This window comes from Xenopus laevis, chromosome 1L (genome assembly GCF_017654675.1).
Source record: "Xenopus laevis strain J_2021 chromosome 1L, Xenopus_laevis_v10.1, whole genome shotgun sequence".
NCBI classification, from domain to species: domain Eukaryota; kingdom Metazoa; phylum Chordata; class Amphibia; order Anura; family Pipidae; genus Xenopus; species Xenopus laevis.
Genome location: NC_054371.1, coordinates 72,595,310 through 72,610,688, shown reverse-complemented (window position 1 = coordinate 72,610,688; position 15,379 = coordinate 72,595,310). Strand labels below are relative to the sequence as shown.

The following is a 15,379-nucleotide window of genomic DNA, read 5'->3' as shown; positions in this document are numbered from 1 at the left end:
GCTTTAGGGAACAGTACAACGAAGGATAAGTAGAAGCAGTCTTCTTTTTTTGGTTCTGATGCGTTGTTTTTCTAACAATTCCAAAAATTTGCGTGATCTGATTATTTTGTTTGAAAACCAGATCCCAAAAATAACAGAACCCTCATTTGGGGATATATAGTAAAATATACGAATATTAGAAGTTACCAATGCGATCCATGACCATATAAAAGTACGAGGCCAAAAGCTGAGTGTTTTTATACAGATCATGGAACTCCGAGGTGACTTCTCATATCCTCATATTTTGCAACAGGGGATACTTTATTTATTATAATACACAAGTTTCTGTAAATCATGTGACAGAAATGACATCATTAAGTGCCGATTATATCCAATGACATGACTAAGCACAGATTATAAGGATTTAATTTACAGGACATTCATAACTCTTGTATATTATACAAGAATCCCAACATATCATCATAATATTTTAACCAATCTAATTTCTAAGCAGATATAAGCACACAGATACTTTTGCAGTGGAAATATTAAGATACAACTCTTTAAGGATACTTATGTTATAGGTCTTTTTTCTTAGCTTTTGTAAAAATATTACAAAAAGTGAAGATTGTGTCTCACCTTATATGCACGGATACATGGTTTATTTATTTACCATTGAAACAACAGTCATTAGTGTTGATAACCCAAAGCTTATAAAAATACCACACAAAACTGGTAAAGATTTTTCTGTTTTATTATATTTTCATTTTTCACAAAAAAAAGACAGGTTTTGGTACACAGATGCAGGCCTGCTAGCCTTTGAAAAAGCTCCTGGACAAAAGTGAAATGTAAGTCGGGCAGCCTTTCTGTTTTCAATTTTAGTTGTGGGAAATAATTGCATAATGTGAGGAATGTATTTTGGAGAAAAATGCAGCACCAAATTATGTTGGTGGTTTAATGTGACCTACTGTAGGTTTCTGATAGGAATCATTGATTGATAAAAAATTCCCACTATTTTTAATGGGCTAGGTTGTATTTTTTATGGAGTAATTAAAAGTTATGTTTTAATTATCACTGATTCCGCTTGCAAGTATAGTGATGCAAGTATTATAGGGGTACTTCATTAAAGAAACATGATTCCCTTTTCTTTATGCTTAGGTTTTAATACATGAGCTGTAAAAATACAAAACTACCTCACCCCGAGCACTTCCCAAAAAAATTACATATTTTAAAAAAGTCAGAAAAAATGCTTTATAAAGAAGTATTTCCTGAGTGTTTGAGAATTCCATCTCCATAGAAGTGAGGCTAACAGTCATTCCAAAATGAGTTATTAAATAGATTGCTTCATGTACAGGTATGGGACCTGTTATCCAGAATCCTCGGGACCTGGGGTTTTCCGGATAACGGATCTTTCCATAATTTGGGTCTTCATGCTTTAAGTCTACTAGAAACTAATTTAAACATTAAATAAACCCAATAGGCTGATTTTGCTTCCAATAAGATTAATTATATCTTAGTTGGGATCAAGTATAAGCTACTGTTTTATTATTCCAGAGAAAAAGGAAATCATTTTAAAAAATTTGGATTATTTGGATAAAGTGGAGTCTATGGGAGACCGCCATTCCGTAATTCGGAGCTTTCTGGATATCGGGTTTCCGGATAAGGGATCCCATACCTGTATTTAATTACATGAAGCAAACTACACATAACAGAAATCATGTCAACGCTGTATTTAAAAGGCACAGGATGACAATTTCTAACACATTAGAAAGTGTAGCAAAAGAATCACCTGAGAAGATTACACTGAAAGAAAGTGACCTTCTTCTTTCCATCTAACAGAACATGCATAATTGTGTTTCCCTTTCTCAGTTTAAAGAAAATAGTGTAGAGGTAAACAATAATTCATATCAATTTGACTTTGGCTTTAAGAAGAGCTTTTTAGTTAACATGGAAGCAAAACATGGGATTTGTTTTTTCCCTATTGCCTTAGGATCATTACAATATTCAACAGATCGCTGTGAGACTTTCCTGTTCACAAGTGTGAGAATTTCTGTAAATTCCAATGAAGCAGCATATGCTTTAACCACTGCACAGAGATCCTGTATGTACCAAGAGCCGTTCACAGTTTCACGGTGAGAATAGTAGCCTAAGAAGGAAAAACAAAAAAAGGTCAGGCAATATAACCATTTAGAACAGCTACAGACAATTTCAGACAGATTATCCACCATGGTTCAAGGGCATAGTCACCTTTGAATAAACATCTGAAAGTGAACAGCCCATGCGATTACAAACATTTTTCTAATGGAAGTTGTCCCTGACGCAATCCTGCCCTCCTCCGTCATTTCCCTGCCACCGCCCTCCCTCCCCAATCCAGACCCAATCCTGCCTCCCCACGATTGAAGCAAAAGTAAGTATAAGAGCTGACCCCCTGATTGTGACAGTGGACCTTGTCTACAGGATAAAGAAGTAGTAAGTTCAGCTATCCAGTGCTAGTTCGCATGCCCCTTTTAATGGGGAACAATTTGCGAAAATTAAAATTTAATATTAGCTTCAGTATACTAAAGTAAGAAACTTTTTAAATACAATCAATTAAATGTTCTGTACCGTTTCTGAAATAGTTTATCTTCACTATTCCTCTCTCAGCATCTGTTTCTCCTCATTCTGTCTTCATTCAGCAGTTGGGTGTCAGAGGAATGATCCAATATATCTTATAGAGGGGCTCCTTTTGCCTAGAAGATGTATTAGAGCTTACTCTAGTAAAATCACCAGAAATCTTGTCTTTCTACAAGCAGGATTTGTGCAAAAGGAGGTTATTTTGTTTGTACAGGAATCAGTTGTTTGAGTGAGATTTAAAAAATCTGCTAGGAAAGGGAGCCCCCCCTATAAGATATATTGGATCATTCATCTGACACCCAACTGCTGCACGAAGACAGACTGAAGAAAAACAGATGCTGAGAGAGGAATAGTGAATATAAACTTGATTATTTCAGAAACAATGCTGAATTTTTAATTGACTGTTTTTAAAAAAGTTTCTTACTTCAGTATGAGGAAGCTTATATTAAATTTTAATTTTCGCGATAGTTGCCCTTTAATTTGCATGTCATTAATCCATTGGGCTGAAATGTGCCAATCGGATCACTGACATGCAAACAAACCAAAAGCAGCGTGCATATGCAATAGCGCTTTGGGTTTTCTGGCACTTGGAAGGGGGAAGACAAGCTGGATGGGTAATCAGAGGTTTGTTGAAGACTGGCAAAGAGGAACTGCAGAGCTAAGTATCTGGGTAACAGATCATTCTAAAAATCCTTAACAATCAGTTAAAAAAATGTTTGTAATTTCATTTTACAAAAAAAAATCTTTCTTTCTGGTGAACTCTCTGAAAAAATGTATAACATCCACAAATCAGAGGATCACACCTATAAAGTTATGGTAGTTTCAGCTATACCTTCTGCAACAGAATAGCACATAATAAAATCAGCTCCAGCAGGCAGAGTACATAATGAAGCAGCATCCACTTCAGTTACATTGGTGAGGGGCACACTGTCAACTTCATCCTTAGGTAAGACTGGCTCATCATGCTTCTCTCCTCGACATGCCTACAAGACAGAATTTTGTGATTTAAAGAGATAATCATCAGGGGGCTGGACAGAATAGAGAGGAAAGTTTGTGACTACTTTAATTAGTCTTGTTGAAACTTACACTGGGTACATACTAAGAGCTGACAGACAGGTGATGTGGGGGCCTGGGGTGGTAATAATGTAGGGAACTTAAAGGGTTACTGTCATGGGAAAAATGTGTTGTTTTTTTAAACGCATCAGTTAATAACGCTGCTTTAGCAGAATTCTGCATTGAAATCAGTTTCTCAAAAGAGCAAACAGATTTTTTTATATTTAATTTTGAACATGGGGCTAGACATATTGTCAGTTTCCCAGCTGCCCCAGTCATGTGACTTGTGCGCTGATAAACTTCAAATTGTGCGCTGTACTGCAAATTGGAGTGAAATCACCTGGCTCCCTTTCCCCTCAGCAGCAGAACAATGGAAAGGTAACCAGATAACAGCTCCCTAACACAAGATACGGCAGCCTGGTAGATCTAAGAACAGCACTCAATAGTAAAAATCCAGGTCCCACTGCGACACATTCAGTTACATTGAGTAGTTGAAACAACAGCCTGCCAGAGAGCAGTTCTGTAGTGCATCACTGGCTCTTTGTGAAAGCATATGACCAAGCAAAATGACCTGAGATGGCATTTTTTGAGTTTCCCTGCACTGCCATGAAATATACATCTCTTTTACTTATCACTTCAAACTTACATTTATGACTCATTTAGTAGGCTTTCTTTATAATGACTACATATCTGAAAGCCAATAAAATATTTGCAAGAAACATACTTGAAATCAAATACTTTTCTAGTGCATTTTGGCTACCTGTGATACGTTTGTAAGGAAGTGATTACCTGTAATATGAAAATCTTTGGCTTTCCTACTAAGCTTTTGCACTTGTCTCCTTTAAAGGGATTGGTCAGTTCCTGGATATCAATCAGGGAATCATAAGAGTAAATATGCTTATCTTCTCCATGACTCAGGAAAACACAGAGAAAGCAGTCAGCATTGCTATGGTCTGTTGTAGATGCTGTAAAACAATACACCAGTTGTCAACTACCCATCACTAACATGATTTAATTTAACTCAGAAAGGCAAATGCCATGAAACATGTACCCACTTTATAAGCATGACTTTCTCCTACTCTTAAAGGAGTGGATCATCTTTAAGTTAACTTTTACTACATTATAGAATGGCTAATTTTAAACAACTTTTCAATTGGCCTTCATTTTTTTTTTATTATAATTTTTTAATTAAATTTTAATCTTTCCAGCTTTCAAATAGGGGTCACTGGACCTAAAAAAAAAAATATCTATAAGGCTATAAATGCATTGTTATTGCCACTTTTTATAGCTCATCTTTCTATTAAGGCCTATCCTACTAATATTCAAGTCTCTTATTCAAATCAATGGATGGTTGCTAGGGTAATTTGGACCCTAGCAACCAGACAGCTGAAATTACAAACTGGAGAGCTGCTGAATAAAAAGCTTAATAACTCAAAAATCACAAAAAAATTAAAACCAATTGCAAATTGTCTCCGAATATCACTCTCTACATATTAAAAGTTTGATATTCTTAGACTGTTCACTAGCCAATGCCAATAGTTATGCCATTCTGTGCTTCTTTGTAACCTTATTTATTTTATGAAAATACAATGTAATCATTTATGCGTCACATGCAATAAGGTTCTCAATGCAAAATATGGCTCCAAAATGTAAAATTCTTATGGAAAAAAACCACAAATTATTACATTTAACAAATTCCAAATGTAACTTCCTAATCAGCAACATATCTAGAAAGTTTCCTACCTTCCTGGATCTTTTCAAGAACATCCATTGTTCTTAGGTTGTAATAGTTCTGAACATCAAACCCCAGGTCTGTAAGGCTGAATAAAAGAAAATGAGTGATGCACTAAAATGCATATAAGGGCTGATTTTCTTTTGATATACATGTGAACAGAAGTCCCTCAGATATATCACTGCTTTATGACAGAGTGGCCAACATACTGGATTTCCAGCATTTAGTTAGTGTAAGTTACAGTGAAAGTAAAAGTAATGATGAGCAACTGATATAGTGGTAGATAGGTACCGAGTCCCAGTGATTAATGTGGTAGAGAAAGATTGATAACAAGCAAATACCGTAAAAAAATATGGCCTATCAACAACTATATATTCTAGCACAAGACACAAATGCTGGCGATGACAATTTACATAGTAACACCAAAAAATTTAAAAAGTGTTTTAAAGTAATGAAAATGTCATGTAGTGTTGCCCTACACCGATAAAACGTATGTGTTTGCTTCAGAAACACTACTATAGTTCATTTAAAAAAGCTGCTGTGTAGCAATGGTGGAAATTGAAAAAAGCTATATGGCACAGGTTAAATAGTAGATAACAGATAACACCATTGTGTTTAGAGAGCTTATCTCCTATCTGCTGTGTAACCTGAGCCTTTTCTCCTTTGAATGGCTGCCCCCATTGCTACACAGCAGCTTATTTATATAAACAATAGTAGTGTTTCTGAAGCAAACACAGCAGTTTTACCAGTGCAGGGCAACACTACATTTTTATTACTTTAAAACAATTTTATTTTTTGAGTTTACTGTTCCTGTGGATACAGTTATCTGTACTATGAGAGGCAGTTATGAGTTATCTGTACTAAGAGAGGTTCCTAAAAATCAAAGGAACATGTCAAGTGTCCTTAAACAAATGATCTTTGTCGTCTTCTAACTATGTACAAATACTCATCCCAGGCAATTGTTTCTAGGAAAAACACAGCATCTCATGGGGCAACCTGCTTTTACTTTTTCCTCTTGAGAATGGAACACATTTGTGATTCAGTGTTTAATGATAACCATGTAAAACCACACACCTGAGCTAGGTAAGACAAAAACAAAGCAAGAAACACCACATACACAGGTACATATGCAGAAACCGAGGCTTTAACCATTAACAATTTTCAAAGCCAAAGTAGCCAGTTCACTGGCTTCTGCTATTTTGCTTGACATGACAAAAAATGTTCTTACATTCTGTTAAGGTTCATGCTGTCAGTATTAGTCCCACGACGGGAACCAAGTCTTAATTGCCAGTAGAAGTCCTCATGGTTAAAAATTAATGCCAAGCCTCTTCTCTTATGGGTCATTATATATTCTGCACTTGGATCCAGTTCCACAGTCCTTTATCACACACACACACACACACAAATAGGATTGAAAAACATAATATATTTGATACCACAACAATTCCATATGCAGAGGAAACATGTATATGAAAAATGTTCTAACATTTTTTTTTCAGATAAGGGGTCTTTATTATTATATAACACGCAAACATTAAAAATAAATTGCAATTGTCTTATTATTTATTATTTTAGGACACATGAAGGCTACAAAGGCCTGGGGATAGGGCAGAGCAAGTTAAAAGGGGGAATGCAACAGCATCTGTATTTATTTCAGAGTACTGGAGACTGGGTGCAAAGGAGATCTGAACGTTGTCTCACTCCTTCCAGTGCTCTGAGAACAGAGGTGAGGGCACCCGTAAGAGTAGGAAAGGGAGTTGGCAACTGAGGGTTCGCTAGCCTTGGAATGCCCACATTATAAATTTGGACCTGACTGATTTGCTACCAACATTTATTTATGCTGTTTAGTGACCATCAGGGTACTAATACACAAAAAATGTAAATTAGTCAAAAAATAAGGATCGTTTACTCAGAACTATGGACAACGGCATTTCCCTTTTTAGACCTTTCTGGATAATAGATGCCAAAGTTATAAGATATAAATTCAGAGGGACTCTCTCTATTAGTTTCCCATTAGATTAATGCTTGTATGGTGGACTTTATTCTATGATTATATTCTGCATGTAATGTAAAGGACAATTTTGTACTGGCAATCAGAATATTTTGGCAAATGCCAGAGGAGATGCTGTAAACTGCCATAAGCTGTCACTTTTTGTTGGGTCTATGGGAGGATATTTTGGCCATAATATACTTGAAACACCAGCTTAGTTTGAATGTCAGTACACTCAAAGTAAAATATCTATTCCCCCTCACAGCTTTATAAAGAGATGCTAATAAATGTAATTAACGCTAAGGAAAGGTTTACTGACCTTGATGTCCATCCATCAGTTTCTGTGACGTTTGCTTTTTGTTCTATAAAAATATATGATTTAGCAGCATGAGGACAATGCTCAACAACATATTGCACAAAAGAAGAATATAGCCAAAAAAGTAACCCATTATAAATGTCCCTATGTCATCTTAGTGGTACAAAGAGTTAGCAACTATGCCACAAATTAAGTGGTTGTCTTAACACTTTAACTGCTGGCTTTGTTCTTGATGCACTTCTCTTTGCATGGTCTTGTTGTGATCAATATTGTTTCTTACATTGTAACTGGTGGGGTGCCAATTCCCCACAGTGAGCCCCAAGTAGGAGCCAGGGTATGAAGTGGCAAACAACTGTATTACAATATATGGCACTATGATAACTATTCATAAAGAAAATAAAGGAGACGCAAAGGTAACTTTTGTATGCACATTTATCCTATATTGCAAGGTGGAGATTTTAATGTAGAGATTGTAATTATATGTCCCCTTTTAATTAATTAATTAATTAATGTATTAATTACATAGAATTAAACACAGTATGACTGTTCCTTTTTGCACATAATTAAGACTTAATTTCCCACAATATCTTGCATGCATCTTACAGGCCTGTAAATCATGTATCATCTATCTGCCCCTTGAACAGATTAGCAAGCATTAGACAGATTCTATTATGAATAGCAACTAACATTTTTCAAATAACTAAATGATTGCATGCCACAGACTGCTAAAACCTATAGGTAAAGAGAAGCAGGTTCCCACACAAAAATGCTGAATTTCTGGTTTCTCCCACCACAAGCAACAAGTGGCCCCTGGGCTGCATTGGTCCTAGTGGCCAAGGATAAAAGCAGACATGTGAAAAACATTTTGGTACCAAACAAACTGTCAGCTCTCCAACTCTAGACAACACACTGTTAGAACTGCAGGGGTTGTGCCTGGGAGTTGTCCTGTGACAGAATATGGTAAATATAAAAGTACACTTAGGGGCCGATTCACTAACGTCGAGTGAAGGATTCGAAGTAAAAAAACGTCGAATTTCGAAGTTTTTTTTGGGCTACTTCGACCATCGAATGGGCTACTTCGACCTTCGACTACAACTTCGAATCGAAGGATTCGAAATAGAAATCGTTCGACCATTCGATAGTCGAAGTACTGTCTCTTTAAAAAAAACTTCGACCCCCTAGTTCGCCATCTAAAAGCTACCGAAGTCAATGTTAGCCTATGGGGAAGGTCCCCATAGGCTTGCCTAACTTTTTTTGATCGAAGGATATTCCTTCGATCGTTGGATTTAAATCCTTCGAATCGTTCGATTCGAAGGATTTAATCGTTCGATCGAAGGAATAATCGTACTATCTGCGCTAAATCCTTCGACTTCGATATTCGAAGGATTTTAATTCCCAGTCGAATATCGAGGGTTAATTAACCCTCGATATTCGACCCTTAGTGAATCAGCCCCTAAAAAGTACTATTTCCAGCCTAACAGCCCGTAGGTTGAATAAAAGGATTCCATGGAGAGGCTATATGCAGCATGGGTGCTTTTTACAGAAGAAAGTGAACAGGGCCTACACTAGCAGACATAGTGCATCAACTAATTGATAGTCAGGATTGTGGTGTCACCATACATGCATTGAAAATTGGTGTGTATTCTTTTATCGATACATGCATAAGCTTTACTCCAGTCTGTTTTCCATCGTATCCAAATACATTATGAGGTACCACCAATCTCTTGCAATTAAATTGGCAGTTTACAAGGATCTTTGAGCATATGGGTAAGCAGCATATCCCCTGAAGGTAGGATATTTTAACCTGGTTCAGCAGTTATATAGCTAAAGGGAATCACTCACAGTGCTACTTGATGCCCTGTGATTTGTTGCGGCTACAAGAAAATACCCTGCCATTGACAATACTGAGAATTGTCTCTACTGAAACATTCAAATCACACAATCGCTTAAATATGCCTTGGTGTGAATTTTTGAGTGATTACATTATTTCAGTGGCAGGGTATTTTCTGGTGTTCTGTAGCTGCAACAAATTTGCGGTTGAAATCAGGGTGTGGCAGCATATCAATAATTACATTATGAGGGCTTACATGCCAGGTAACTGTAATGTGTTGTTGTTGTTTTCCTCAGTATAATAGCTTATTCTCATGGTGAGTACACCATCATATTTGAGCCCTGATACTTTTTCATTCAGTGTTTTTAACAGTTATAATATCTGCAATAAAGTATTCATTAGCAAGAAAACTAAAATAGGTCAAACCTTTGTTCTCTGATGCACTGGTGCTATCTTTTTCAAGTTGACCTGCAAAGTGAAATCAAAATGTGCATAAAAATGATCACGCTGTAAAATATATTGTGCCTATAAACATTTGCACAAAATAACCGGTTGGGATTATGGCACACGGGTAGGGCTCTGCACTCAATATCCCATTTGTCCTTGACTATTCTGATTTTTATTTTTACTTGAAACCCAGAATTATATAGACCACCTAAAATGCACAATTAATTATTATTTTTTTAAAAAAATATGATTATTTTAATTAGAAATCAAAATAGCAGAGGGCCTGAATAGAAACATAAGCAAGTTAAGGTGGCCATACACAGGGAGATCTGCTCTTTTGGCAATGTCACCAAACTAGCGGTTCTCTCCCCGATATGTCCACATTGAAGTGTGCGATATCGGGCTGATCCTATAGTTGGGCCCTAGGGATCAGAATGGAGGCCAAACGGGGGGTGGGACCGCATCAACAAAAAGATGTGGCTGCGATCCAATGGAATTTTTTAACTTGCCCGAACGGCATCTGGCCGACTTTCGGCCAGATATTGATCGGGGACACCCGTCGGATGGCCCCACACATGGACCAATAAGCTGCCGACAGACCGAGTCTGTCCATGTATTTTATCGGCCCATGTATGGGGGCCTTAAAAGGCACAGAGTTAGGTTTAAACTACATGGGAGCTTCTGTTGGATGGTGTTAAGATTAACAAGACATCCTACAAGTTGGATGTTGTTGCAAGGTTAAAATATAATTGGACTGATCCAAAAATCAGATGTGTAGAGTACATGAAAGATTTGCCATCCCACACAACATACTGTCAGAAAGGAACGCAGCATGTTGCGTCTTCATCCAAACAAACTTTCTTCTCATTGAAATACATGTTGGATGTAGATGCATAAACAAAACACACTCAAATAGTGCCTGCCCCTCCTCTATGCCTTAGGCATAGTGGCGGAGCCGGCACTTACTTTCAATTTCCATTAAGCACTTACTAGATGTCACTGTGATCCCCACATTCCCCCCTCTCTCGTCACCATTTAATTGTGTAGCCAGTGCACGGACATAGACATCAGATCCCCCATTCTGGTGCACAAACAAGATTTTGAGATGATGCAAAGCTTGTCTTGATAACAGTGTCCACAAAATGGCTCCTGCCTGCTTGCTAGGCAGGAGCCTAGCAAGACCAAAGGAAACACGATTCAAATAATTTATATAGATTAAGTAAAGTTTGTTTTGCTTGATTAACGTGTTAAAATAGCATTTGGAATATTTTTTTTTTGTGACAGGTCCCCTTTAAATTGCAAGCAGGAAAAGGCAGAAGAGGAAGGCAAATCATTAAAGTATAAAAAATGGAGACCAATTGAAAAGTTGCTTACTTAAAATTAACATAAAAGAGTAGTAGACCTCCATTTTCAACATTAATACAAAGGGTTTTTCCTGAACATACTTATTGCCTATTGATGTATAAGTTGTATTATTTCTTCAACTGAACTGTGCAAAATCTGAAATTGAAAGTAGTCACTTTAACCCTTGGGGTTAATGGGGTTTTGCAGCTTGCAAAAGTGAATGTAGGTCTCTGTGTAGCACATGTTTGAATACTACTATTATTTTGTATTGATGGCTTCTCAATGGACTGGTTAATTTGGTTTGGCCATGCTCATTGAAACCAAAACAGAAAGTATCTTTACATAAATAGTTCTAATTAAAATAATCAAAATATTAGGCAAAAAGTATCTTCAGCATTGGCCTTGTTCATTAAACTAATGTAGAAAAAGGGGGTATAAGGCTTCTCTTAGGGCTCTTACATGTAAAAAAAAAGCATATATTTTTTTGTATGCATCTTTATTTTAAACGCAGTTAAGCGTGTTTTGGTGAGTTCCAAATGCAACCTTTTATTCTACTGTATTTGGAACCCAGGTGCAAAACCAAGTGCAAAAAAATGCAGCAAACTCGGTCTAAAAAAAAGTGCCTAAACACATATATGTTGTAACAGGTAAATGCACATACATGCATTTTTGTCAATTCCTCTATTCTATTGGCTTTTGAACATGCGTCAAGCACAAGAAATGCAGCATGCTGGGTCTAAAAAAACACAATAAAACTCAAGTGGAACGCAACTCTGACCACTTATGAGTACAACCAGGTAGAATATACTAGAATTGAATAGTTTATGCATTTAGGTGTGTCTCAAACAAACGGAAAATGCTTAAAAAATATTTTCTGAGGAGTCAGACTACATATTATAATTAAGCCTAGTTTGCTATGTTTGCTGTAACTGACACTGTATAAATGGATTAACACACCCTCAGCTGGCCATCTACAAAAAGAACTTTTAGATATGATCCATTTAACACTGCCCAGTTCACAGAGAGGGGAAAACAAATCCTATACAATGTTAAATGGATAGTTCATCTTTAAATAAACTTTTATGATGTATATAATTTGTTATTGGTCTTAATTTTGTTTTGCGGATATTGAATTATAAATTATTTATATACTTAAGGCACCAGGCTTCCCAGGTTTCGTAACACCTGGTTCTGGCACTCTATACAGATTATACTATATTGTGGGCACAAAACTTTTATGTATGTATGAAGGGAACATTAGGCATTCTACACAAACAACTGAACTTTTACAAAAATTACCTGTTACTGTACGTTTTGCCATTTGTAAGCAACTAAGTAACTTCAGTAAACTAAAGATTTATATAGAAACAAATATTATAACATCCTCCACTGTATGTCCGAACAATATGTATCTCTTTGGCACAAAGTGGCTAAACTAAAAGTTAAAGAGGCAAAGGGAAAGTACACCCTGTTTCTACATAGGTTTCATCTTCCTGTAAATATAAAGAATCTTGTTTCTCTGTTGGGAATGCTAAATCTAACTCAGGGACTCCATGAGTCAAATTCAATTGTAAAAAAAAGTTGGGGAGCAACACAAGCATTTAGAAAGTTCTGGGGGGTGCCAAATAAGGACTGTGATTCGCTATTTGGTATCCTCTCTATGTGGACTGGTGGCCTACAGAAGGCTCTGGTTTTTATGCAGCCAAAACTTGCCTTAAAGCCTGGAATTCAGAAATAAGCATCTGCTTTGAGGCCACTGGGCACAACCTCCACGGGGTTGGTGAGCAACATGTTGCTAGCAAGCCACTGGTTGGGGATCACTGCTCTACTAAAAGGCAATAGCAGTACTGATATTTCAAGTCAGTCTGCCATGTAAAACCTGCCCACTAAAAGCAGGGGCATAACTATCAGGGGTGCACCCCCATGGGACCCTCTGGATGCTTGCGCCGATTCAGAAAACTGCATCCGGAGGGGGGCCCTGCTGCACCCAGGCCCGACCCTCCTTAGTTGCATTACTGACTAAAATATACAGAGAATTGACAATTTCCCTTTTAAAGGGATATGACGAGTATTTTTGCAATGCCATCCCCAGACCTTATATCTTATTAGACAGTAGACCAAGTACAGGGTAACATTCATAACTCTCCAGGTTATAAAGGAACAGGTGGTTGATAGTTTTCCCAGGTGGTTGATAGATGTAAAATAGATTGCAATGTCGCCTACAAATACGTGTGTATTCAGGTGCACACACAGAGAAAGCAACCTAATACAAACGTGCTGTTATACCACCAAGGAGGGCTATTTAGTAAGTTTGATGAAAGAGATTTTGATTCTATCCGGCGGGAAGGCAATTCAGGGAGATTAGTCACCCTGAAAAAGAGGAGATTTGTCATCAGGCGAATAATCTCCCCGAATCTGACTGTGTGTCTCTGCCCTTGAGCTGCTGAACTGTAACTCCCACTGCCATATGATATCAAAGCTCAAGTGAGAACAGGATTTGGTAGAACCAGGAAGCTGGAGTTTCTATATTTCGAGGGAAGTCGATCATACAACCCTTTCGGTGCTGGTGGGCTGCAGTTCCGAATGTATTTACTAAAAATCTACAACAACAACGTGTGTGATCTGCAGGGAAATGCCCCCGTGCCCAGCCCTTTACTACAACCACAGACAGGTGCTGCTTTTGTTCTGTGCCTGTTCGGAACGTCCTACTGCCTGAGCCCCGGGGGTGGGCGGATACGTTACACTACCTGTCCCCTGTATACTTGCACAGAAAGGCTCATTTAACGTGGTTTCTAATCGGGACACTGCCCCCATCTGTACCCACCTGCTGGGCTGGGCTGTTGCTGCGGGGTTGCCATGGCCAAGGATTAGCAATGAGATTCCCAGCACTGTCCTGCTGCTCGTCTCTCAGCTTCCTACTGACTTTGCTCTCGTTAACCCTACTAAGGTATTGTTCCTACTTCCTGCAGTGAGTCTCCGCCCAAACCAAACAATCTCCTTGGAGAGAAAACCACCCACTCACTGCCTCCTTCCTGCCTGGGCACTGCTTCAATACATACACACTGACTGTTAGAGAGCCTATTTTAGTCCAGCATGGAAAGAGTTAAGAGTGTGCTCTTCGCATACCGTACTCTGACAAGCCCAGCCCCATCCCCCGTTGCTAAGAGACAGCGGGTTGTAAAGTTGTGTTATCTATTGTAAATGTCAGTGAGACAGGACTGGACCTGCACTGTAAATAATTTCACTTTTGGTTTTCTAGTCTTCCAGTGCGAGACCCTGGCCTGTATTTGTTTATCTAAACCCTCCAAAATAATCTCTGGCCAACACCATCATCCCCTGAGTTCTAGAAGCCAAATGCACCGCTTGTTTGTGCCTTTCCCCTTGGCTTCTGTCACTCTGTCACTTTCCTTCATGCAGTCTCAAAGGCAAACGTCTTCTTTAACTCAATCTGGGGGTGTTTGCTAAGAATTGTCCTCAGAAAGACCCTAAAACTACAGATTTACCAGTAAAGTCACCACCCTAAAGGGACCTGTATCTTTAGAGATTAAGTCGGGACCAGGAAACCCCATGAACGAGGTTAACAATCACAGGGTAGTTCATTTATAGACTCTCTAGGAGAGTAAGATAGACAGCTTATATAGAAAGAGCAGTTGTGTGCTTCATCAAGGATAATAGCAGGGAGTAGCTTAACACAAGGCCTCCTTGTATGCCTTTAGTGAAGGGACCACAGCAGATTGGGTGTTAGGCTATACTTCTTCTCCCTAACCACTCCACTGGATGGGATCCTGACCACTTAAAGGTGTATCTGCCTGAGGGAATTGATGTCGCTTGACTATTTGAATTATGGGAGTAGTGTCGGACTGGGCTGGCGGGACAGCGGGAAAAAACCTGGTGGGCCCCAGCCCTCATGGGCCCCCGCCGGCCAACCATGTTTCCCTGATTGGGCTCCCCCTTAAAAAAAGTCTCTGCTGCACTTCAGCACAGCGCAGGCACTAGTGCGACCGCGTTCTTATGGGCGCGCACTGCGCAGACGTTCATGCAGCTGCATGCAGCACTAGCATTCGCGCAGGGGCA

At 38.4% G+C, this 15,379-nt stretch overlaps 1 protein-coding gene across 2 annotated transcripts; it reads right to left on the bottom strand.

Moving 5' to 3' along the window:
- Window positions 1-715: 715 nt before the first annotated feature.
- Window positions 716-14,331, bottom strand: casp6.L (caspase 6 L homeolog). Of its 2 annotated transcripts, XM_018231973.2 has the most exons (8): window positions 14,130-14,329; window positions 9,941-9,982; window positions 7,687-7,729; window positions 6,606-6,755; window positions 5,389-5,465; window positions 4,435-4,610; window positions 3,425-3,575; window positions 716-2,125 (listed from the first exon to the last, which is right to left on the bottom strand). In XM_018231973.2, the coding sequence occupies exons 1-8, from the start codon at window positions 14,161-14,163 to the stop codon at window positions 1,887-1,889; spliced, it is 912 nt and encodes a 303-aa protein (XP_018087462.1). In that variant the 5' UTR covers window positions 14,164-14,329; the 3' UTR covers window positions 716-1,886. The 2 variants fall into 2 exon arrangements, with proteins under 2 accessions (XP_018087462.1, XP_018087496.1); XM_018232007.2 differs by lacking the exon at window positions 9,941-9,982 and having other exon boundaries at window positions 14,130-14,331.
- Window positions 14,332-15,379: the final 1,048 nt, after the last annotated feature.